At 40.7% G+C, this 26,993-nt stretch overlaps 1 protein-coding gene across 2 annotated transcripts in view; it reads right to left on the bottom strand.

Annotated features, from left to right (window-relative positions):
• Positions 1–26,993, bottom strand: part of ZNF608 (zinc finger protein 608) — a 118,869-nt gene that overhangs the window by 72,547 nt on the left and 19,329 nt on the right. For both annotated transcript variants that reach the window (XM_011987758.1, XM_011987759.1), the window contains one exon: positions 266–521. In XM_011987758.1, coding sequence (XP_011843148.1) covers positions 266–521 — 256 coding nt within the window. The remainder of the gene's footprint in view (positions 1–265; positions 522–26,993) is intronic.

Raw genomic sequence — 26,993 nt, 5'->3', positions numbered from 1 at the left:
CCTAACCCGCTTCTCACAGTCCTTCCATGTTAGCACTTAAAAGAGGAGAATCACTTTTCGAAACACCTGACTCATCCGCAATGTAAAAGCAGCCATGCACAAGAGGACAAACACAGTTCTTCCTTCCAACCCAAATCCAGAGAGCGGAAAAAAACACTTTTCATTCCTCTCTGAATACCGCAAAACCAATTCTCCTCACAGGTGGACATAAATACATCATGGGGAAGAGGGCATGGGGAAATATATAAAAATAAATTGTATTTACCTTCTTCTGTTTCATGCCACACGATCCCTTCCAAATTCACACTGGTCCCAGGTTCACAGGGCCCAAGACACTCTGGCTCTGTCACTACTCCAACTTCACACGTATTGACACCCACAGAACGAGTCCGAACCAAAAGCTGTTCAACCGGTGCTGCAATATTGGATGAAGATGGGGAAAAGTAGGAGGGTAGAATCTGAGGCGTGAGACTGCTGGAAATCGGCGGTGGTGGCGCTGGCACTGTAAACAGGGGATCAACCTGAAAGACAGACAGGCTTACTGCAGTAGGGCTGCATTCCGTGCATTCCTTTTAATGCAATTTGCTTATACCACTTCTAGAATATATCACCATTCCAAATTCCATTTGCAATTATAATATGCTTTGAGTGTTTCAATGGTGCCAAAATATAAAGTAGAATAGAAATGAGCATTTTGTTTTTTCATGCCAAATAAGGTAAACATGAGAGCGCTAGCTCCCTGAATCATAAGCAGGCCTTCAGTGTTCTTCTAAATTCATCATTGGACAACCGTTAGCCTCAGCAGACGTGAATGCAACATGTTTTGCAAAATTAAGGCTACTTCTGACATGTAATGAAATCTCATTTTAAAAATTATAACATTTTCCAAAGGAGAAACTCCAATAAACACTAAAAATTTAAGTATAAGAGATGAACTAAAATTGTTTTCAAAGCACTTTATAAACCATAATGAATTAAATCACTACTAAAATATATTAGCTTTGCTGAATATATAAATATATGAACTTTACAATCTACACTGAAACATAAAAACTGGATATTGTTAGCATGTATTCAGAATCAACTCCTAATTAAGGGTTCTATTGCAAAGTTTAGCAGAATTCATATCCGGGGGAGATAAATGTGTGTGCCCCACATCAACAGAACTTGAGTTTCTCCAATGCACAAATTCTTCCGTGGTTAAACTGGTAAAGATCCTTAATGAGCTTGATTAAGGCTCAGCCACCATCTCTCTAAATAGAGGAAATGTAAATCACAGCCAACTACAAGACCTTGTGGTGCAATGACATCCCCTTTGCACCGCTATCCCCAGGAGAGCAGCAAAGGAGTTCTTCATCACAAAAAGTTTAAAAGTCTGGCCATAATGAAACCAAAGGCTATGCATGTACTAAACAGTACATTCATTTGGCCCATTGCTAGGACTGCTACAGATAGCTCTGACCCTGATTATTGGTTGTGAAAATGCCACACACACAGCCCATTTGTACCAGGACTCCAGATTATCTATGTCTTTGTGTTGCACATAGAAACGGCCTACATTTAAGGGATGACACCTCACAAGTATTATCAGTTGGGCTAACAAATCCTGTATGTAAACAGGACAGATCGAAGATCATTCTGGTAAAAATGTTATCTTATTCTGCTGTTCATAGATTCCCAGTTATCCACTGTAAGTTATCTTTTGTAGCCACTTGGCTACAGGCGTGATAGTATATAGTCTTTGTTGGGTTTTGGTTTTTTTTTTTTTTTTTTTTAAAGAAACAAAACAAAAAGAGTGTATTTCAAGAGTCATATGAGGAAGTGTGCTCCTAGTTAAACAGCTGAAGCAGTCATCTGTGTGGGCTCCTTGTTCATATGACTGTAGGAACTATTTCTACAGTTTGCATTTCACTAAAATGATAAACTGACGTTCACTTGCCTGAGTGATCCAAGATGCAACAGAACAGCCTTTCACCCATCTGCATGTTAAAAAAACTTAATTTCCTGCTCTCAAAGCTGCCATAAAACTTCTTTTGCTCCATGCTTTTTATTGTTCTGCATTCTTGATCACAGAGCCCAGGAAAGAAAAGCATTTAACAGTCCCAAACCCCAGGTACTGTGATTTATGCTTTTGTGTAAATGTAGCTTAATGTGGATCAAAGTTCACACTGATAGTTCTTATTTTAAAACTGAGCTGACAAATGAACAAAGGGGTTCTGAGAGAGGAAATTTAAGGGGGAAAAAAACAATGCTACCTAGTAGTCTTTATTACAACTAAAAGACTGTCTGAGATTAGAATCACTTTCCAGAGTCAAAAATAGAGACCAAAGAAAATTGGGGGTTTTTTTGCAGGCTTTCCAGCTTCTTAATTTGTATAGTTAGTTGTAAATTGACTGCAATTCGATGTCACATGTATAAATTGAAAAGAAAAAATAGAACATTATTCTGAAAATATTCTTCATATTACCTGATCAACAGCCTACATTAATATCAAGAGAACAAATGTAGCTTGAATAGGATGCATAAGAAAATGAAATAAAATTAGAGATGAAGAGTCTTACAGCATATCAATTCTCTGATTTGGAGGTGAGAACACAACGGGGCAATGAGAGTTATGGTGGCAAGATATACTAACACTAGGACTGGCACCAACTCTGATATTAACTAGCTTATGACCCTGGAGAGTCCTTCAACCTCTCTGAGGCCCATTTTCCTCAACTAGAAAACACATTCTTGGCCAGGTATAGTGGCTCACACCTGTAATCCCAACACTATGGGAGCTCCAAGCAGGAGTATCACTTGAGGCTGGGAGTTGGAGACCAGCCTGGGCAACACAGCAAGACCCCCTTCTCTACAAAAAAGAATTTAAAAATTAGACAGGCACGGCTGGGCACAGTGGCTCACGCCTGTAATCTCAACACTTTGGGAGGCTGAGGCGGGTGGATCACGAGGTGAGGAGATCGAGACCATCCTGGCTAAGACGGTGAAACCCCGTCTCTACTAAAAATACAAAAAATTAGCTGGGTGTGGTGGTGGGCACCTGTAGTCCCAGCTACTCGGGAGGCAGAGGCAGGAGAATGGCGTGAACCCGGGAGGCAGAGCTTTCTGTGAGCTGAGATCTTGCCACTGCACTCCAGCCTGGGCGACAGGGCAAGATTCCATCTCAAAAAAAAGAAAAAAAATTAGCCAGGCACTGTGGCATGAGAGTAGTCCCAGATACTCGAGAGGCTGAGGTGGGAGGATCAATTGAGCCCAAGAATTCAAGGCAGCAGTGAGCTATGATCATGCAATGGCACTACAGCCTGGGCAACAAAGCAAGTCCGTCTCTTAAAAACAACAGCAAATGCATTCTTCAGTCACCTAATATTGATGACAAATCCCATCACAACAGAGTTTCTAGACTAACGCCTTATTTCAACATAACTCCACCTATAGATATATATTTGCATGCAGACACACACACACACACACACAATCTCTCTCTCTCTCTCTCTCTCTCTCTCATATTTATGTAATTTCCAAGTTCAAATTTCTATGGAACTGGGATGCCTTGAGGGGAGAAGCCAGAGTACTTTGGGCCTACTTGTAAGTTAATTGTGTTTGTTTCCATTAACACAATCCAAATGCAACCATGAAAGTTCAATTGATATTTATAGCAAGAACGTTTGAGCCCAATTCAACATGTTTTAAAATGAGAAAGACAAGGTTCAGAGAGTTTGACTAAATATAAACTTAATCATAAATAGTACCCCAACGTGATAATAGTCTTTAGACTATTTAAGGCTTTTAAGGCTTAAACCAGATAGTTACTATTGTTTTGAGGTTCACATTTTTGACTTGCACAAGTGAACTTCTCAGTTCGTTTTTCCACTGTAGTATCGGCTTTTCATGGTGACTCAGAACTGCCACTCCCATAGGTACCAGACCAGCACTACCAGTGAGAGGAGAAGCAAATGAGAGGAGAATCGCACCTTCCCCCCATTCACTGTGAGATGTTGGGATTGGGGAGGAGGTGGAGCACAAAGTCTACCCACGTGGTCTACCATAGGCCCCTCTTCCTTAGAGGTAGCTAACGAGAACAGGATTTGCAGGTGGGGATTACAGCCACTCCCAGAGGTGTTTTTATTTGGCAGGTATGTTACTTTTTAAAACATTCCGATTTTTTTACCAACACTTTAATAAATTGGGGAAGAATTTAAATTTCTCCTCTTTCGTAAAATAATAATTGAATAATGTGCTCTCCTGGGCCCACATTCCTCATGGCATCAGCTGACAGGACTGAGCTTCACTGCAGCCTTGCCACGTGACTTGCCCAACCAGAGAATGCTGGAGTTTGTGCTTCTAGCCTCTCCCTGAAACAATCACAGAATGTCGCCTAGCCCGACCTACTCAGTTGAGAGAAAACTGTGGCCCATATTTGTACAAGTGTAATAAGCTATCTCTAGTGGCAGCCCAGGTACACATAAAACGATGGCATCCCACAAGCAGAAAACTGACAGGAGTTCAACATACACTAGGAAACAGAAGAAGAGTGGAAGGGAAGTAATTCAAAGAGTGTGGCCAATTCTTTCTGCTAGGTAATGCACTCAGCAGGAGCTGCTCCCCCCAAAAGGTTTCAGTTCTCTTGTGTATCTCAGTGTCAAAGGTGAAGTCACATGTATCATATGTAAAGCAGGATTTTAAAGCATTTTCAGTAGTTATTTTTGCCTTATACAAAAGATCAAGTCCACTGCACCCTGATTTCTCAGGTCACTGATCCATACACTGAACCATAATTTCTTCAGCCAATGAAGGTCGTTAAGGCAGAGGGTGGCCACAGTTGCCACAAGGACTCCCTGCAGTAAGGAGGCAGCATACCACGCCTGGAACCTCTGGTTCTGTTAGCAGACAGAATTGGGTTCAAATGCTGACCCTGTCAGTACCTGCTGTGTGGAACCCTGAGCAAGTTACCAGGCTTCTCTTCTCTAAGACTCAGTGTCTAGTTCTAAGAAATGGGAGTAATAGTAACAATTACCCACACAAGAGTTGCAGTGAAGACTCAGTGAGATAATCCGTGCAAAGTGAATGCTCAGCATAGTGCTTAGCTCAGTAAACACTGGCTTAAAAGTCCCTGGTCTGATATTACAGTTCCCTAACCCTGCACACAACCTTCCAAAGCTCCTTTTTATATCCTACTATATTTAACATAAATCTATAATCCCCTCCAAATGCATGGTTAAGTGCGGTTAAAGTATGTTAAAAATATAAGAAAGGGGGCTTAACCTTGAGAAGCTCAGCCTGGGGAAATACTGCTTCTTTCATACACTGGCATCTGGCAGCAGTCGACTGGCTTAACCCACCCCCATTTTACAATTTTATGGCAATGATGGGATCACCATGAAGGTCCTGATGAGTCCCGTGCTACTACAGAATCTCCTCCTCCTAATCTCTAGTTGCAGCTTTTTTTCATGCACTGCTGCCCTAACAGTCAGCTCACCTCAACTCTTATCACACATCCACCCAATAATTACTACCTGCCGTGTGCCAGGCACCGTGCAACCTGCTAGAATAAGAGTGGCCCAAACAGACCAGGTCCCTGCCCTTGTGAACTGACTGTGTAGTGGGCAAGACTGTGCACTAGTCAAATAATCATACAAATACAGCAAAATTACAAGGATAATTGTAGAACTACAACCAAAGGACCTTTCATGGTGGCCTGAGAGCAAAAAGTAGGGTGTTAATGGAAGACAGGGTGGGGCAGGGATCTGTCTTCATTGGGAGTTGGAATCCCAGCTCTACTGTTAGCTACAAAACCTTAAGCAAGTAGTGTGATCGCTCTGGGGAATCACTGCCTTCATCTGTAAAACGGAAATAACCCCTGGTTCATGTGACTACTACATAAGATCATACAAATAACTTTAGCTCAGGGCCTGGTAGAAGGTAGCACTCAGTAAATAGGGGCTACTGCTATTGTCAATATTAGTATCATTATTACAAATATATCTGAGACCTGCAATCGATAGGTGATTTGGCCCTATGGGACCAAATGCTAGTATTTGCTGCATTCAAAGGCAATTCACAAGAGGCAACTACAAATCCCTTTCTGAGGGGAGTAACACAATATAGTTCTAATCAGATACTCCTCACTTAAAAATCAGTGTGGGGGATTGTTAGTCTAATAATACTAATAACTGGAATAAAATATCAGAGTAGAGAACTGGCCTGTTTCAGCAATGGTTTCTTTGTCAAAGCTCTTTTCTGTCATCTTGATAGGACACTGATGTAACCTATTAGAGCCCAAAAAAAGAGGAAAGCAGGAAAGCAGCCATCTCCACTGGAAAAAAAAAGACCCATAAGTCTAACAGCTGGTGGTGGCAGCCTGTCAAACTGAGGAAAGTTAATGTCAAGAACAGACGCGCGGCAGTCTCTCACTGTTATTTTTGCATGATTATTCCCAGGTGTTGGTGCATGCTGAGCAGTAGCCTGGCTATTTATCACACGAGAGAGCCTAAGAGCATGGGAGGAGGGAACAGGGAGGCTGAAGGGAGACAGGGAAGAAAAGGTTATTTACACAGATAGTGGCACTTAGTGTGTGTAATCAAAGGGCTGGGTTAGGGGCGGGTAATCTGCAGGGAAATCCTGGCAATGTTGTCTCTGTTCACCTTCTGTCAAAGGCTTCCTGAGTGCTGATGGGCAAGGAAGGATCCAAAGATGGAGTGTTGGTGGGGACAGCTTTTCATCACTGGGACATTTCACTGTGTTGGTCAGTGATGCTTTCAGTACCAGGAAACCGACAGCCCGTGAGGATAGGTGGCTAGGGCAGGGCTGGAGAGGGCTCCCTCGAGCACTCCTGCTCCACCCAGACCCAACAAAGAGACATTCAGGTGACTCTGCTGCCAGGTAGAAGGAGAAGGTGAAACCCAGGACTGCCAAGAAGCAAGCCTCCAGAAGGCAGAGGGATTTCCTCCTTTACCTGGAATCAGGTCTAAACCCTGACAGGGAAGCTTGCCACAGCTTTCTCCCATCTGTTGCCAAAAATATCCACACCTATCCTGCTATTAACCCCTCAATCCCAGGATCGCCAACAACCAGAGGGGGAATGGTGTTTTACTTTGCTCAGAGCCAATATTTTTATAGTCTGTAAGAATGCTGGGGCACGATTACTTAATGCTCACTTTTTCTCCATATCCTGGTATTGGGCTGTTTTACGAGATTGCCCATAGTCACCTCTTCATTTAAAAAGCATTAGAAAGAGACTCCACTACCATATAGGGGAAATCACAGCTCTTTAGAGGTGACCACTGCTGCAGTCTCTTACTTTGCATTTTAACCACCCTTTTTCTGCCTGACGTCACTGCTTCATTAGCAAAGCAGGAGAAGCTTAAAAAACCATTTCCTTAAATTAGGCACTGATCTTTTCTCCAAAACGAATCAGCAAGGCTGAATTTCCATCCCTAAAGGACAAACCTGTAACAACTGAATTTTGGTCACTTCTAATTCCGCCTTTCGTAAATGCGATGGAGACAACTCTTCCTTTCAGAACCATGATCAAAGCCATTTACGCTTTGCAGCTTGCTGAGAAAACAACATGGGCAAATTCTCACAGAGGGTCTAAGGTACCAGACTTTTTCTATCTCCTTTAATTCTCACAAAATTCCTATTTTATAGAAGCAGAAACTGAAGATCTCAGAGGATGGGCAACTTTATCCAAGGAGCTGAAATTCAAGACCAAAGCTCTCTGATCTTAAAGTCCATGGGCTTTCTCATAAAAATAGTAACATCAGCAGCTACTTTTTAACACACACAACATAGAGGGATTATAACTGTCTTACCACATATAGTGTAGGAGGGATTATACTGTGCATTCTCTCTTTTGATCTTTACAAAATTGTTAAGGGAAGTATTTTACAGATGAGGAAAAGGAAACGTGGGAAAAGTTAAGTAACTTAAAAGGTCACTCAGGGTCGGTGGCTGAGCCAGAATTTGGCCCCACATTGGTCTAACATCAAACGCAAACCCTTCTAAATGTAAAATAGAAGATGAGATGGAAAGAAACCTTTCTCCACGGGTAATTTCTGACCCTTTTCTATATGTTGGAAGCAATATACCTGAATCACCCTTTATTACCCATAGTTCAGAATAGTGAATCTCAGGCTTGCAAGAAAATACTACAATCCCTTCAGAAACCTCACTTTAAAACCTTACTGAAACCAAAGCTCAGCTTTTGTTTTATTGTTATTGTTGTTTTAAATCATCCAATTCTAAAATTACCACTATGCACAGACTGGGAATTATACTGCCATTTCCACTTTCTCATTACCAGGTATGAAGACCAACCCTGCCCTCAAGTGCTGTTCAGGCTTAGCAGCTGATCTGGTAGGACTTGGCCTGGGGATAGACCAGGACTCTGGCCCCAAGGCCATCGGGGCCAAGATGGATGCTTCCACCTCCAGCCAGAACCCCCACCATGTCAAAATTCCAGAATGCCAAAAATCCGAGGCCGGGTGCAGTGGCTCACACCTGTAATCCCAGCACTTTGGGAGGCCGAGGTGGGTGGGTCGCCTGAGGTCAGGAGTTCAAGACCAGCCTGACCAACATGGAAAAACCCAGTCTCTACTAAAAATACAAAAATTAGCTGGGCGTAGTAGTGGCACCTGTAATCCCAGCTACTTGGGAGGCTGAGGCAGGAGAATCGCTTGATCCCAGGAGTCGGAGGTTGCGATGAGCCAAGACTGCACCGTTGCACTCCAACCTGGGCAACAGAGCGAGACTCTGTCTCAAAAAAAAAACTCTGGGGTCTACATGGCACCGCTTTGGGATGGAGAGGAAAGGGGGTCACTGACTGTTCGTGTCTGACTGCCAGAAGGGTCCCTATATGCAGGTCTCAAAGCAAGAGAATGTACACGTACACAGCTACATGTGTAAAATATGCTTTAAACAGCCGGGACTATTTTTAACTTCATTCTCTAGTCATGACAGTTTTCAAAGCAAAACAGAAGGTACTGAGTATGTAAAGATGGAATATAATTAAACCACTCTACTCAATGTCTTAAATTTCTTTTGTTATGAAGCCAAATTAAATTCCTCCCTCAAAGACCTTGAACTGTGTAGCGTTCTATAGCAAAGCGATATTGGTGGAGGGGGAGCAGACACGGGGACTCTTTTCTACCACACCACATCATTTGTCACATACTTAGCCTCAGTTGTGTTCTTTGAAAACCTGTCCTACTGCTGAGCCACAGATACTTAATCTGTTTCAAAAGTGCCGCTGACATGTTTCACTACTCACAGAGCTGTGTGTGCTTTAAATAGTAGCAGTAAATGATCAGTGTTTTCATATCTTGTTCATAAGAGTTCTCTGATTTCCTCTCATCCTATTTCCAAAGACACTTAAAGCACAAAAATAAGCCACAAAGAAAGGAGACCATCGTAAAGTTACTAAAAAAGTCTGTGTTCTTGGATTAATCCTTTTCACAAGGCCCTTTGTACAAAGCTGAAAAATTCCACGCAAATTCCATTTCTATCAATTAGATCTTGTTCCCAATCCCTTAAGAGAGAAACTTTCTAAAAAGAAAGTTCAATGGAAAATTCTGGATGTTCCTAAACATGGTTGTGCCTATATTAGCCAATAAATCAATTTCAAAACACATGAATAATGCATGTATCTTAGTTGATATTGGTCATTGATAAATACACTGTCCTTGTGTGACCCTTATTTCTCCTTGAAATTAGGTTGAAATCAGGGAAAGGTTAGAAGTCTCTCATCCTTACGCTTCTGGATGCAGACATGATTTTAAGAAGAAAGAAAGGCAGGGAGAATGAAGAAAAGCCCATTTTGGAAACCACCATATTCCGATTTCTCTCAGCTTAACATCAGTTATTTTTCTTATCTTCTTTTAGGGAATCTCACTTGCAACCACCTAAAAGGAGTGTTTTCAACCAAAATTTTACACATTTGAATTACAAACTGGAAACATGCTGGTCATAACAAATGAAATGACAAGGAAGCGCCTGAGTCACACTGTATGGGAGCTATGTGGTGTCCTATAAAGATTGCGGTGAGCTGAGATCCATATAAAGGGAAGGCCACAGAAGCATCCAAAACATCGCGGGTCGGTCACAGAAGAAGACAATTTTGACTCCCTGCCCAGGATACTATCTTGGTACCACTCACTTTCCTCCCTGCAAAATCTGAATATTGCTCACATATATTCAACATATGTCTAAGAAGCCTCTTATGTGTGTCTCCTGCCTCTTCTTTCCATACCTCCCAAATGTTGACCCAAAACATTGATCAATTTTAATAAATTAAGCAAAGTTTTGGAAATGTAATTTCATTCTGAATCACAGTTAAGCAACTGGGTAAAGCTCTCCATAGTTTATCACAGAGATGGAATGGTTAGAGAGAACATGACAAAGCTCCCCCATATACCATCTCTATACATGCACGTATACTATATTTCCATCCATATGTAATACTTAGCTACATATCTATTGTCAAGGACTCTTTAAAGAAACATTCATTCTTACTACACATCTAGAGAAAGGCAAGGGTGGGTTTTCTCATCTGATTGTGTAAACTGAGGAAACTTAGTCTTAAGAGATAAATTACTTCTCAGGGTCAGGAGCAAAAACAAGAGGCCATAGCCTGTCCCAATGGGGTCTATCATGCCCTCTACCAAGTTCTAAACCTAAACCACTTTTAAAAGTTTCTTCTCACAGAGCCCTACACACACACACAAAAAGCTGCTTGCTCACAGGTCCATAATTCGGTTTCCCCACCTTGAGAACACAGCAGATTTTATTAATAAAAGTCAACAGATCACTCCCCAGAGAGAACCCTCTTCTAACAGTTTCTTGTGTGTTCTTTCAGAAATTTTATCCATATAGAAACATACAGAGGAAGAAGGAATCACTTTTCATTGTATAGCCTTCTGTGCTGCTTGAATTTTAACATGACTATATACTATTTTATCATTTTTTAAACTAATTTTTTAATGAAAAGATGCTAGGGCGTTCCACTTTAGAGTAAAAGTAAAGCAGAGAGGAGAGGGTAGATGCTTGGAGACTATTATTTCAACTCCTCATGCAGAGGTCCTGAAATCCACAAGTGAGTCCAAGGTGGCATAAAGACCTAGTTTGTGTGACAGGAATCATGTATTAACCCCAGGCCCTCCCCTTTAGATGGGTTGCCATTTAAGCTGCCTCACTGTTGGGGAAGTCATTCCTCCATCCAACAAATTATTGCCAGGTGCCGCAATATGCCAAAGGTGAGGAGATGAGCAGTGGTCGAAGAGTCAAGTGTGGTCAGAGCTGAAGATGGTCAGTTAAGCCCAGGGCATTGTGGGAGCACCAAGGGGGTGGGGCAGGGAGTGTGCTGAGCTGTGTGTTAAGGAAGTGGAGGACTTAGCCTGAAGGGATGGGAGGTGGAGTGGGGCTGGGCAGCTCTGGATGGTACACTCTGGGAAGGGGCTGGCAGCTTAGGGGGTGGGGGAGCAGAGAGAGCTAAGGCTGGAATACCCGAGAATTCACAAGAGCCCAGGCCAGGCTAAGAATCTGAGGGGTTACTGTGAAGTTGGAAGTGGGCACTGAGGATTTTAAAGCAGGGGCACGGGAGGATCCGATTGTTCATGTGGTAAAAAGCACACTGGAAGCCACGGGAAAACAGATGAGACAGGGCAAGACTGGAGGAAGGAAGACAAGAAACCATTACAAATTAGCCAGGTGTAGGTGCGTGCCTATAATTCCAGCTACTCGGGAGGCTGAGGCAGGAGAATCACTTGAACCCAGGAGGTGGAGGTTGCAGTGAGCTGAGATCGCACCACTGCACTCTAGCCTGGGCAACAGAGCCAGACTCCATCACAAAACACAAAAAAAGAAGCTATTACAGTACTTCAAGAAGACCTGGCACCTGTGTTGGGGTGGGGGGATAGGGAGGAGGGGTCAGACTCGGGAAGGTGGCAGAGAAGGGCAAACTCAAAGATGTGCCCCAGGGGTCTGTTTCAGTTGGTGACAGTGTCATGGCCTGGGATGGGGAGGATGGGCAGAGGATCGCCTGTTGGGCAATGTCTATCAGGCAGATGGATAGAATTAGATTATCCTAGATCAGCTCTGTGACTCCTGGCAGAGAGAAAGTAATGAAGCCAGTGGAGTGGCTGAGATGGCTCAGGGAAAATGCAAAGAATGTAAAGAGAAGGGGTGAAACCCTGTAGGCCTCCATAGTGATGGAGCACAAAGAGTGAGAAGGAGCAGAGTGGCTGGAGAGGTACCGGCAAACCTGGAGAGTGGGGTAACTAATCTAAGGAGCGGGGCTCTAAGAGTAGGGAGGTCTGGGCAGTCTGGTGTCCAATGACGCCATGGAGAAGCCACGAGAAGACGCTGCCCGCCCATGGTCCCTGCTTTCCTTCCAGCTACCAGAAGAACAAAGCAGCTGGCTTTTTAAAAGCTGTAGATTCCTAATAATTCCCTTAATTTTACCCTAACAGCCACTGGCAGCCTCACAGTGTTGCCCCTACACCAACCTGGAAACTTTTGTTTCAATTTAGGTGAAGAAATGACTCCACACCATGGCTGCAGTCACCTATTTTTCCATTAGATGATGCATGATCTTTGAGAAACCACATCCCATCCCCAAATGCCATGACCCTTAATCTTTGTGTGTCACGGACAGCCAAGATAATGAGCCCTTCATTTCAGGAAGCTAAATCACAAAAGTAATATGTATCCTAAATAAGCTTTTTCAAACCTCTATCCCCACCCACCACCTGATCCCGGCCTTCCCAGAATGACGTCCAAGGCACATGCCCCTTAATCACCATTGGTCCCTGAACAGAGATAAACTCTCTCTCCTTCCCTTCTCTCTTACTACTCTTGTATCTTTATATTCACTAGTTCCCTAAGGGGGTTCTACTCTACAAATCCCATTTGAACATCCTCCCTTTCCAGTCTTAGAGCAATGAGCCTTTAGGAGAAGGAATATTGAGGGCAAGTGACCCTGCTTAGGGATTTCTCAGTCCACAGTCTAGTTAAAAGGTCACCAAATGATGATCCATGGTCCACATCTGGCCCACTGCCTGTTTTCCTAAGGCCTGAAAGCTAAGAATGTTTTCTACAGATGAACTTTTGCAATCAATGTAATGACAGCAAACATTAACTTTGAACACTTATTAAGTGGAATGTTATTCTCTCCCACAAGAAGAATTTCTTTCTTCTCATCAGTAGATCTGTATTACCGAAAATTGTGCTTAATAATTGTCATTGGATTTTAATTTTTGTCAATTAAAAAATTCTGTGGAAATCTGTTTTCTCCCTTGTTATCCAAGTGCCTACATAATATACGTGATGTTGCCTCTTGGCCTGCAAAGCCTAAAGTATTTACTATCAACCATTTACAGAAAAAAATTTGCCAATCCTTGCTCTAGTGAATTCAAGAGCTCATTTAGGTTCACTCTTGGACGTTAATATCTGTTGGTGGAGAGGGGGAGGGGGAGCTAACAGTATGTTGGAAGAAGGCAGGAAGGAAGGGAAAAAGGAAGTAGGGAGTGGAGAGAAGTGTAGGAGATTTTAAAAGTAAACATCTAGATCCATGTCTGAATGAAAAATAATAATAAATGTACCTACTACTACCTAACTCTTAAAAAAACCTAAGAGTCATAAACCAAAAGAGATATGAGGAGCCACATTCCAGTTCTAACTTAAGCAGTCATAACGTAAAACATTAAATATTTATTGAACATCTTTTTATTATACTAGCCATTGTGCTGGGTGCTAATAATAACCAGGACAGACAAGATCCCTCCCTTCATGGAGCTTACATAAGAAGTAAACTTTTTAAAAAAACAACACTGTCAATCTATGATAACCTCTCTATTCCTAAAAGAAGAAACTTAAGCATCCTATGTAATTGCAATGTGTTTTTGGTACATTTTTAGCTTGAAAACCAGGATACTTTATCTTAATTCCCCCATAAGTGAATGAATTAGATGAAAAAATCAAGTTCTCAAACACATTCTGTTGAGAACTAGAAATGAAACAAGCCCTCCTAGAAACCTGGGGTTCTTTCATCCAGAAGTCTAGTCATGGATGAACAACGAAGGCCATCAGTCCCAGAAGCTGCTTCTCACAGAGTATGACAGGTCAATGTCACATGTCACATGTCTCACTAATGCTTTTGAACTGGGTAATATAGTGTAATAAATAGGAGTGTGGTCTCTGTGCTTCAATCTCAGATCATTTACTTACTAGTATAATCTTGAAAATTTACTTAACCTTTCTAAGCCTCAATTTCCTCACCTATAAAGTGGAGATTATAGTATTACCTCATTGTATTTAATGTAATAGACACATCAAACGAGAGATCCTACATAAAGCCCTCAGTATCTCTATCATATAAATGTTCAACAATGTTAGTTATTACTGTCCTTGCCAATACCAATCTCAATAACAAGTGTTCATAAGCCTTTCTTAATTTGTCACATGGCTAAACCAACACATTAAAAACATACTGCTACAGTCTCTGAAAACCAGAGGACAATTTTCAAATTAAATGAAACACTTCAAAATACCTAGGGATGAATTTATAACGGAATATTTAAGGTTCTTTAGAACCAAATACATAATAAGATTTTATTTGGAGAGAACAGTGATTTTTCCTCTTCTAAAAGCTGACATCCTAAGATAAATCCCAGGCTAAGAATGAAATCAGGATCTTCTACTTCTAGTGTCAACATCCATGAGAATTAAGAATGTTTGCCTCCGCTATTTTATAGGGGTACTTCAAGAATTAAATGAAACGAACCCTATGAAAATGGTCTCAAAAGAATGCACAAATTGTAAATAAAAATAAATGTTATTAACCATTTATTCTTGCACAGTTACCAAGTCACCTCATTTACTCTTTAACACAAAAAAAATGATGCCACAAAGAAATGAAGGATAGCAGGGGTGGTAAACAGGACCACACTCTCTTGGCATCACATTTCCAGAATATTCATTATTTATTTCTACAAATGTGTCTAATATCCAAGTACGAGCACCCCATGGGTGACAGAGCTTGCCATATCTGCAGCAAAATAAATATTTCTATTATGCACTCCCTTAACCATTAAAATAATTTCTAGCTAGTTGACAAACACCTGCAATATAGCTTTAGCAATATCTAGACTACATTTAAATCAAGTTGATTTGAATCATGATTTAAATAATCAGTCAAGAAAAACTATTATCTTCTAAAATTAAAAAGTGCATGCTTATTTTTTGCCATAATGGTAATATACACACTTCATAAAGCTCATAGATATATGTACGTATATTGCTTTTTAACAGAAAATATTATTTTTAAGTGGTGTAAAAAAATCTTTTTAAATGTTATCATTATTTTTATTTTTAATATTACCAACCAGCCCTTACTTATGCATACATATTTTACATAATGAAAACCATACTCTATACCTTTAATGCATTTATCTCATATTTTATAGCTGCATTAGAAACTCTAATATAGTTGCTTTAGGTATCAAAACTAAATGAAGCATCTATTTAAATCACTGAATGGTTATCTCCTCTAAGTTACTCATGGGTAGTTTTCCATAGTGCATTAAAATCTAATAACCATCACCAAAACAACTTAAATTTAAATTGTTTCATTTAATAAAAAAAAAAAAAAAAAAAGGAGGGGATTTCCTTCAACCACAAGTCATTTAAATAAGCAGCTTGGTTAATTACCTTTGTTCATCAATGTTAATACTTACCAATAAACATTTATTCCCTGACTATAGTGCTTATTTTAATTACAGTCCTAAAATATACCAGGAAAAAGTAGTGCTCATGTCAAAGCCACTCTTAGGAAGTTGGGAAATAAACTTGCCACCTAGACTTAAGGTCTAAAAGTACTGGATATAACAGGAAGTACTCAGTTAAATCTTACATGACTTTTGTTTTGGTGGAGTGGGGGAGGGTAGGATAGGTGAAATTTTTTCAGGTAGCACTAAAGTGTTAAGTGCATTCTTCTGCATTTTTGCATTCTAGAGCTCTAATAACTCTTTAAACTTTAATAAGTTATTAACAAAAGCCCCACTCCCAATCTTTGTCACAGAACATAATTTTATTCTGAATAAAAGTTGTACACTTTGGCTGGGCATCATGGCTCAAGCCTGTAATCCCAGCACTTTGCGAGGCCGAGGCAGGCGGATCACCTGAGGTCAGGAGTTGGAGACCAGCCTGACTAACCTGGAGAAACCTCATCTCTACAAAAATACAAAATTAGCTGGGCCGCGGTGGTGCATGCCTGTAATCCCAACTACGCGGGAGGCTGAGGCAGGACAATCGCTTGAACCTGGGAGGCGGAAGTTGCAGTGAGCCAAGATCGCACCACTGTACTCCAGCCTGGGCAACAAGAACAAAACTCCGTCTTAAAAAAAAGTAGATTTTGATTAAATATTTACCCTCTGACACATCTTAAAATTATATAAACTTCTCTTGAAATGTGATTTTTAAAACTCATTTTTGCTGGCCAGGAGCAGTGGCTCATGCCTGTAACCCCAGCATTTTGGGAGGCCTAGGTGGGCGAATCACCTGAGGTCAGGAGTTCGAGACCCGCCTGGCCAACATGGCGAAACCCTTGTCTCTACTAAAAATAAAAATAAAAAAAATGAGCCAGGCATGGTGGCAAGCACCTGTAAACCCAGCTACTGGGGAGGTCGAGGCAGGAGAATTGATTGAACCCAAGAGGTGGAAGTGGCAGTGAGCCAAGACTACGCCACTGCACTCCAGCCTGGGTGACACAGCGAGCAAGACTCCACCTCAAATAAATAAATACATAAATAAATTCATTCTAAAAAACCAGTTTTTTAAAAATCACAAACCATTCTGATTTAACCATTTCTTTACAATCTAATATTTGATCTCAAAAATTAAGCAAAGATTAACTAATATTAGCAAAAAGGCTTTTTTGAGGCTCTGGAACAATAGGGTCCAAGGACATGCAAAATTAAAAGCAGTAAAATCACCTTAGATATGATTTAGTCCTTTTGTTGTTGTTGTTGTTGTTTTAGTTTTATAAATGAGTAAAGTTAACTCAAAGACCACAGGAGTTTGTAGCCAACAAAGACCCAAAACTTAGCAGAAGTTCTCAAAGCCCACCATGTGCACGCAACATGCAATCTGGTTTCATCTCTGCCGTACACAGAGTTCTGGGCAGATGGGAGACTCTGGGTGTGTCTATGGCCGGCTGAGTGTCCCCATAGGGCAGCAAAGAAGGAAAATGAATACTATGGCTGGTACCTTTTCCTCTTATAAATCCTTTTTGCTTTCTCTTGCCTGTCTATAAAAGAGAATCACACCTTGACGCATGGGCTCAACACATAACATGGCTGAACAATTAGTGCTATCTCACTGCTCCACCCTATCACAATCTGAGCACAGGCCCGCATTCTGCAGACTTCCTCCCTGGTGGCCTCTTCTCTTCTTCTTTCAAAGTGGCATGGCACCAGATGCCATGGCCCCACTCCATTCACCTTGAAGTAGGTAGCAAAAGCAAAACTAGGACCTGCCATCCCGACTTGTACATCTTCCCACTGAAAGCAGGTCATCTTTCTCTGCTTAGCACTCTTAAATACCTTGTTAGGAGAACAAAAAAATTCTCTTTCACATGCGTTAGAAAGTCTAATATTTTGTCTAACAGAAATGAAAAATAAACCTAATCTAAGCTGTCAAAGAATCATGAAATGCTTCTGGCACTTCCATCAAAGTATGCAGAATTGTACGAACTCTTTGAAGAAATGAAACTGCAGTTTATCAAGTGTGATTTATAAGCAACACTGATTTAGCTGGTAGATAACACTGCTGTCTAATCATTAGTAGTCAGACAACAGCCATGTGAACACATCAATTATGGGCCACTGCCAAAAGCCCTTGAGATCTTGGAGATTAACAGCCAATCCTCTGTTTTACAAGCTCACATCAAAAAGAATATTAATAAGAGGAGGGGCGATGTGAAAGCTTGTCAGAGTAATTCAGCCACTAAAACAAGGCATTTTTTTTTTCTCTCTTCTCTGTTGAATTGGCCCAAGGAAGAAGCTGGCATCAGCTACAAAGTGCAATGCTGCCAATTTCTTGGAAAATGTTTTTCACTAGCATATGGGAACTTGTAAGGGTCTGCAAAACTGCTATTTGGTGAATAAAGACAGGCAAGCCTTCTCCATGTCCCTTTTTAATGCTGGAATGAAACAAATGGAGTCATTATTAAATTATTTTTAAATTAACATGCACAATAGGAAATCCACTGGCTTTTTCTCTACCCTCAAAATCAGAAATTTTGTAAAATCTCATCACATATGTGCCATTTTTAATACTTCTGCCATCTACCAATATGTAACGAAGAGAAACTACTAGTACTGACCTGCACATTAATGAGTTTCTTGAAATTAACATAGTTCTTTACAATGTAGAACAAAAATCAAAATGCACTAAGTGCTTAAATTTCTTCTTTCCAACTATTTGAAGAAGACGGATATAAATCCCACTGATATTTCTGCAATTAGAATTAAACTAGCTCTGACAACCCATACATAGAAAGCACTTGCAAAAATGTATGTCGCAGGCACAGCATTCGTTTCAGTGATGTCTGTATTTAACATACACACCAGTGAGGATTGCTATATTTTTGTAAATGATCAGATTAAACCAAACAGCTGGCAACTAACAGTTTAGTGGGGTTCCAGCAGGCTCCCTAATATATGAACATAAGCCACACTGCAAAATGTGTGGTCTGGGTTTCCCTGCCACTTACAGATTTGTTTGCATTCATATCTGTAGAACACTACATTTACCAAGTGTTTTCCTGTTATTTCATTTGTTGTTCACCACTTCAAAATCAGCATGGGGTGGTGGGAAAAACATTAGGGGAGGAAAAAGAAGCATGGGGTTCCTGTTGCTTCTCAGTAGTTAAGCTATTTGCCCCCTAAGTCAGTCACTTAATTCAAGGGCTTGTTGACAAGCAATGGTTAAATGAAAGATGCCTTATGTGGGGATCAAAGATTCTTAATCTGGGGTTCAAAGATTTGTGGAGCCCCAGAAACCTTGTAATTACAGAAGCAAAGGTTTATACGTCTGTGTACTTTCTCTCTTCCTTTTCCTGTAGAGAGAGTCCATAGATGCCCAGTAAAATCCTAACCTACCTAGGAGATGAGAACTGACCCAGTGGTAAATTCAAGGGCAAGAGCTGTGCCTCTTCTTCATTACAATGCATGCTCAATAAACATTTGCTAGACTAAAAGCACAGGCATCATTCTAAACCTCAGTTTCTTCACCTGGGAGCCAGAGCAATAACATACTCTTATGATCTTTGAAGGCTGTCAAAACAACAACAACAACAACAAAACAACCAACAGGAGTGTGGCTTTGGAAGTACTTAAACATAATTTAACGTGCTACTGAATTCAACACATGTTCCTTGGGTAGCCACATGCCAGGCACTGTACAGAGATTACAAATTATTGATTGTACTTTTTATTTTAGAAAAGAAATAGCCTTCTCAGTAAATAATTTATCTGAGCGAATGTATTTGGGGGCAACAGGGGTGTCTCAAAAAGGAAACCCTTCCAAGGCTTTGTTGATACTGTATCAGAAGCTCACTCCAAAAGACGTTAGATTTCTCATTAATGGTTGCCATAATCTTCTTTTATAATATATCTGACTATGAGGTTTCTCTATCACCTTTCTGATTATGAAGTTTCTTTTTTCTACCACTTTTCTGGCAAAAATTGTGAATGGTAAGAAAAATAAAACTTAGTAGAGGCTCTATGAAAACCATGCTATAGCTACCTAACACAGCAACACCGGAATTCATTCAGGCGAAACAGACTTTCATGGTAAACATGTATAGCTTCAATCTGTTGAATGTAAACTGAAAAGTACACTTTTTGGAAAAAATAAATTTTAATAACATGTTGTGTTTGATGGGCAACTTCCAGGTGAAAATAAATCAAACCACTGTTCTTTTCAACAACAATTATGGCTATGAATGACCTATGATTAAAGTGTCAGAATGGGCCGTGCTTCATGTTCTTATACAAATTTCAACAGAGAAAAAGGGGCCAAATTCATGCCTGAGCTCGTAGTATCTAATTACACTCCAAACTCCTGGGCTGGCCTTTTTTTTTTTTTTTTCTCTTTTACTTTCTCTCTTTTTTTTCCACAAATTAAATCATTAACTTGGTTTAAACAACCTTTCAAAGGTCACACCTAAGCTATATGTTATAATAATCGCTTCTCTCTTACTTTTGAATAACGGTTTAAAGAAAAAAGTAGCACTTCATTTTAGCCCTGAAAGTCATGTGGGTAACAAAGAAATCATCAGACAAAAATCTGCCTAATGCAGATGCCATGACAGTTTGTTATTCTGACAGCATGACCCTTCTGAATAAATCATCTTTATTCTTTAAAATTCAATAGGCATGCTCTACCAAACCTGGGAAACCAGGTGCTGCAGTATAACTGATTATACAGATGACAATACTGTTAAAGAATTAAAAATGTCACATAAATGCAAGATAGAAGAAAATCCAGATAATTCCCATCAATGTTTTTGCCAACGATCTCTACATGGAAGAAAAGACAAAAAATGTGGACCCCATCGAGCCAGTTTTAAGGCCCTTTTTTCCTCTGTAACCCTACTAAAAGAGAATCCAATTCAACAAATATTGACTGAGCATTTCCTGTAAGAGGGCACAGTGCTAGGCGCTGGGGAGATAAAAAGAAATAAGATGGCATCCATGCCCTCAGGGGTCCTAGGGTGGCAGGGGAAACATGCACTCACATACCACAGAACAAAACAGCAAAAGTGTAGATAAACGACAAGTGTTTCCAGAGCAATAAATAGAAATGGGGGAAATTACAACTGTTTTGGAACAGTAAAGGTAGTCAGACAACATAACCAAGAAGCAACTAAGGCTCAGAGACAGTGGCTGTTGCCCAAGGGTCATAAAAGAACTCAAAGCCAGGCCGGGTGCAGTGGCTCATGCCTGTAATCTCAGCATTTTGGGACACTGAGGTGAACGGATCGTCTGAGGTCAGGAGCTCAAGACAAGACTGACCAACATGGTGAAACCCCATCTCTACTAAAAATACAAAAATTACCCAGGTGTGGTGGTGGGCGCCTGTAATCCCAGCTACGCGGAAGGCTGAAGCAAGAGAATTGCTTGAATCCGGGAAGCAGAGGTTGCAGTGAGCCAAGACCACGCCACGGCACTACAGCCTGGACAACAGAACGAGACTCTTATCCCAAAAAAAAAAAAAAAAAAAAAAAAAAAGAACTCAAAGCCAAATCATCAAGTGGGACCAGTCCCCCAATTCCCAGTTCTAGAGCTTCTCTCCCTGGATCATGACCCAGGTAGAAATCAAGAATAAAAGGTCTGCAAGAGGGAACAATCTGCCTAAAAGCCACACGTGGCCAACATCAGCAGGACTTACTGGCTACCTTCCACACTGAGAGCACGATAGCAAAATGGCAATTTTCTGAAGCCCAGCTGACCAGAAGAGATGACCTGCATAGATCAGACCTACAGCAGTAATATTTCCAACTTCATGCTTTAGACACTCCCAAAACGTTTCCCCTGCCTCCATGGCAATTATCTACATTCTACTAAACCAAAATGGCTAACTAAGCAAAGCTGCGGCTCATCTTTACTACTTAAGCAATTCATTTGTGCAGCGATGTCTCTGCCCTAGGATTCTGGGAAACACCAGTAAGTGTATTTACTGGCTGTAAATGTTCCTAGGGCTAGAGCTGCAAATCATTAGTCCCTTTGCCTCCCATTTGACCAAGTACACTAATTAACCACCTGCAAAACACCTCAATGAAGTCATATTGAAAGCAGTACTGTGATGATATTTCTAAAAGAAGAAGCCTTAAAACACACACACACACACGAAATTCTAATAACCATTCGTAACATCTGCCCTTTGAGAAAGGACGGGGAGGTGGGGGTTGCAGGTTGGAGAAAATACCTTGAAATAAGTTATCTGAAGCATTTGCTAAATGCACACAAAGGAGCCAATCTTTAGAGCTGGAGAATCAGAATAGGGGTTAGGAGACCTGAGACTGGGTATTTGTGGAAATGAAAACAATTAAGCACTCCGGGTAATTCAGAGGCACAGCTATGATTAAGAAATAATATTTATATTACGAGTTCAACAATTCTGTATACCGGATCAAAAATTATTTAAGTAGAAATACGACCCCCAAAACCAAGAAGGTGTGTATCATAAATTGCAGTTAAAGACCATAAAAATAGTTCAACTACCATAAAAGCAGTAGGAGACTTAAGACACAAGGTCTTTCTGTGTTGCCCAGGCTGGAGTGCAGTGGCACGATCTTGGCTCACTGCAGCCTCCACCTCCCCAGTTCAAGCGATTCTCGTTTCTCAGCCTCTCAAATAGGTGGGATTATAGGCACGTGACACCACTCCCAGCTACAAGGTTTCCCCATGTTGGCCAGGCTGGTTTCACATTGCTGGCCTCAGGTGATTCACCCGCCTCGGCCTCCCAAAGTATTGGGATTACAGGCGTGAGCCACCAGGCCCTGCCTTATAGTCACATTTAGAATTCATTGCCTTTTATGGCTAAGGGGTTTTGTACTGGTTTAGGGAGACATTTCCTATTCCAAGGTTAAGAAATAAAAATTTTTGGCTGGGCACAGTGGTTCACACCTGTAATCCCAGCACTTTGGGAGGCCGAGGTGAGCGGATCACCTGAAGCCAGGAGTTCGGGACCTGCCCGGCCAACATTGTGAAACCTCATCTCTACTAAAAGTACAAAAATCAGCCGGTCGTAGGGGTGGGCACCTGTAATTCCAGCCACTCGAGAGGCTGAGGCAGGAGAATCACTTGAACCTAGGAGGCAGAGGTTGCAATGACCAGAGATCGTGCCACTGCACTCCAGCCTGGGTGATGGAGTGAGACGCTGACTCAATCAATCAATCTGACTATACAGTTTAAGATATTCGCACAGGGTAGGGGGAGGAACAGCATAAACAGAATCAAACGACAAATGAAGAGATGGGAAAAAATATTTGCAAAGCATGTAAAAAAATTTGCAAAACACACGAAAAAATTATATATTTAATAATTATACACTGAAATACTTAAAAGTCAGTAAGACATGGCCAACAGCTCACTAGAAAATTAATCAAAGGTTATAAGTTATCAATATTTAGGAAAATAAATACAATGGCTTGTACACATGAAAAATGCAAATTAAGATATATTACTATCAGATTAGCACAGATTAAAGCCAGAAAATTATAACTCACAGTGTTAAATTGTAGAAATTACAGGCAATTCATGTTCCACAGTTGCTGGGAATGCAAATGGATGCAATCAAGTTGGGGGGGCAATTAAATTTTGAAACATACATGTGCAAAGATGTTCAAAGGAACATTTTAAAGGTGCAGATCAGTTTCTTTAAAATGCTGTGATTTGTATAAGGGGACAAAAATATAAATATATATTCTTGAACATATGGGGACTATTTCGAGGACATACAAAACTGTTCAAAATAATTGGCTCTAGGGAACAGGCTGGAGGGCATAAGGGGGAAGTAAAACCTACTTTTCATTATATAACATTTTAGTATAGTTTGAACTTTTACCAATTTCTGACCTGCTTTTTTAATTTAAAAAAAATAGTCAAAAAGTAATAAATGCAACTAATTTCTCGGGGCTCTAGGCCAGTCTCCTAAGTAGGAAACATGTTCAAACCCAGGGAGTATGCAAGGAGTGCAAGAAAAAAAAAAAAAAGACTGACATTTCTATTTGTATTATTACCTTGTCATTTCCAATTTTTTGTTATTTGTAACTTTAATAAACATCAACTATATTAATTCAATAGCACATGTGTGTGTGCGTGTGTGTGTGTGTACACAACCAGAGACACTTGGAAAACATTCTCTGGGGAAAGTAATACTCTTTCAATCAATGTCTTCAGAGAAAGTTACCATTTTGTCCACTTTCTGAAAAAGGACTCAATATTTACGATCTTGCATGTTAAATCAGTTGATACAATTCACACGAGGTAACGTCATCTCCCCTAACCACTGAGAAATGAGAATGAAATCAAAAGCCAGAGGTTAAGCTTAGGATCAGTTCCCACACACTGAGATACTTTTAGAACTTAAGTCACAGCCTGTCCCTCCTCTGCTCAAAGCCCCCCAGTCCCTCCCACCTTTCTAAGTCTTACTTGGTTCTGGAAGGCTCTTGGGAGCCTGGCCTCAAGCTCCATCTTAGATTTCATCTTCTGGAACTCTCCTCTCTCTCTTACCCAGCTTCAGTCACTCTGGTGTCTCCTCAAACACACCAAATACACTCTCCCTCTCCCCCACCCCTGGGGGATTATGGTACACAAGCCCTGAGTCTAAAAAGTTCCCTCCACAAGGGGGCCAAATGGCTCCTAACTGTACTCAGGTCCCTACTCAAACATAAACAAATAAAATTCTTATTTTCCACTGTCTCTCTCTACCACATTCTCCTGCTTGATTCTCCCTTAGAGCACGTAACGCCAACCAAAATATATTTGTTTGTCTGGAATAAATTTTAATATAAGCGTCATGAAAGCAGAGTCTTGGTTTCTTCACTACTGTACCTCCAGGACCCAGACTGTGCTAGGAATATAATAGACATTCAAAAAAATTTTTGCTGAGGCAATATTTTTACTAGGTATTTTTGCTGGGTAAACAAAGTAAGGAATGAATAAAGGAATGAACGAATGAACAAATGAAAGCACAGATTGAGACCTGCTTTTACACCTCCCCCATTCTAATTATTTTTGCTGTCAGAATACAAAGTGGCCAAAGCTTCTAAACTGTAGGAGGAGGCAAGGAAATGAATATTTAACTGCTGTCTATGACTTGTGTATTTTTTTAATCCCTTAACATAGCAACAATACTCTGCACAGTGATAAAATGAAAATGCTCTAGTACTGTACCACCCCTAAATCTATACATATTCTCTGACTTTCTCCGTTAATAATGGTGGACTGTGCTAGCTCCAGAGACCCATGGATGCACCCTATTCCAGGACACTGTCTCCTCTCTCTCTAGTATGGACAGCTCTTCTCAATCCCTCTCTCATCATTCCCATCAGCATACAAACAGGCTGTGACAGTTCTCCACTTTTAAAAAAAGTGATAGATATTCCCTGATCTCTTTGCCTCTTACAGAAAAAAAGAGTGCTATATTAATAGTGTCCTGCTTTTTCTCACCTCCCACAAAAAATCCAAGCACTCTAATCAGACTTTTTATTTCCCCATCACTACCCTTTACCCCAGAAGCCATTTGTGCTAATGTCACCAAGAATCAATTCTGAGTCTCATTTTAACCTGACTTCTTGGCAGCAGTTGACACAGCTGATCACACCTTCCTTGCTAGAATTTCTTCAATTGCTTTCCAGAAACACCAGACTGGCTGGGTTTTCTTCCCCTTCAATGGGCGCGGCGTTGGCTCCTACTGCTCCATAGCCCACCTCTGGGCCCTAGCCTTTTCCATCGATACTAACTCTAGAGGTGACCTCTTCCAGCCCAATAACTTTAAAGCCCACCTATTTGCCCATAGGTGTCTACAGCCCTGGCCTTCCTGTGGACAGACCATAATCACTTGGCAGCCACAGGATATATCAAATATGAGTCACAATTCTTGATTCCATCCACCTCCAAAATCCAGATATTTTCCTTAATTCTCATTCTTTCACAACTCCACATATATCCATATCCTCATTATCTCAAGACGATGTGACCACTTCTTGCCACCACTTCCATGCCTACACCAAAGAAGCCTATCTTCTCTCAACAGGACCACTGAAAAAGTCCTGTAACTGATTTCCCTTGTCCACTTCTTGCCTCTTTACATTTAATTCTCCACATAACAGTCAACAGTAAGATTTGCTTTAAAAAAAAAAAGTCACTCTCTTGCTCAAAATTCTGAAATGGTTTCTCATCACATTCACGCTAAAATCCAAATTCCTTACAATACAAATTCCTACAAGGCCCTGCAATCCAAATTCCTTAAAATACAAATTCCTACAAGGCCCTGCATGACCTGGCCTCTGCCCAACTCCCAGTCCAATCTGGATATGGTCTGTGCGCCCAACACATTGCATGTGTGTTACCTGAGTGGATTTAACAGCATGTGCAGTCAGTCAAGAAACAGACTAGGAAGCACCTCTAGAAAAAAAAGTGCAAATATCCAATCATTTGGGATTCCAGGCTTTAGATCCTCTCTCAATTCAGCATCAGTTGCTGAATCCGCTCTTTCTCTCCCATCTCAAGCTTGTACTTAACAAGCTTTCTACCCTTGTAATAGAGCTTCAAAATCACAGTGAGATCCCGCACTTCAACTTCATCCCTTTACCTATAGTTTCCAGCACCAAAGGTCTTACAGTGACAGCAACAGAGTTTTGCTACAAGTAGGCAAATCTCCTCCAGTAAATTTCTTCTCCACTGTGTTCTAAATGTGCCAGGATTTTCAATAGAAAATTTCACAACCCTGTGCTCTGTCAACCCTAAAACCCTCTCCTCTCCCCAAGTCAAGACTTCAGAGGAAATAAAAAGTATCACTGCTCATACAAGCTATATTGAGTTTATCACATCCATTGTCTTTCCGACTTCTGTCCTTGGGATTCCAGTGGCCTTGACCTTGTATAGCTGCCCTCATGGTATCTTTGTGAGTTTATGCACACTACTTCTCTTATTTCTATTTCTCAAATCAATTTCATTGGGTATGTTAGAAATATGCAGAAATTCTAGAAATGAATGTATATGTAAAAATATATTAACAAATATGGAAAAAATAACTATATAACATTTACACTACTCTCAAGATGGTATCAAGCCTCAGGATCTCGTTTTCTTACTAGGTCCTTATTGAACTTCACTTCTTAGTTATAAAAGTCCCTTAAAAAAATCAGACCAAAAAAAAAAAAAAACCTCACACACATCAGATATAGCTTCAAACTCATCAGTTATATC

The sequence above is a fragment of the Mandrillus leucophaeus genome, unplaced genomic scaffold, assembly GCF_000951045.1.
Source record: "Mandrillus leucophaeus isolate KB7577 unplaced genomic scaffold, Mleu.le_1.0 Scaffold316, whole genome shotgun sequence".
Classification (NCBI taxonomy): domain Eukaryota; kingdom Metazoa; phylum Chordata; class Mammalia; order Primates; family Cercopithecidae; genus Mandrillus; species Mandrillus leucophaeus.
Note: the sequence above shows the minus strand (reverse complement) of the source record. Positions and strands in the feature narration are given on the sequence as shown.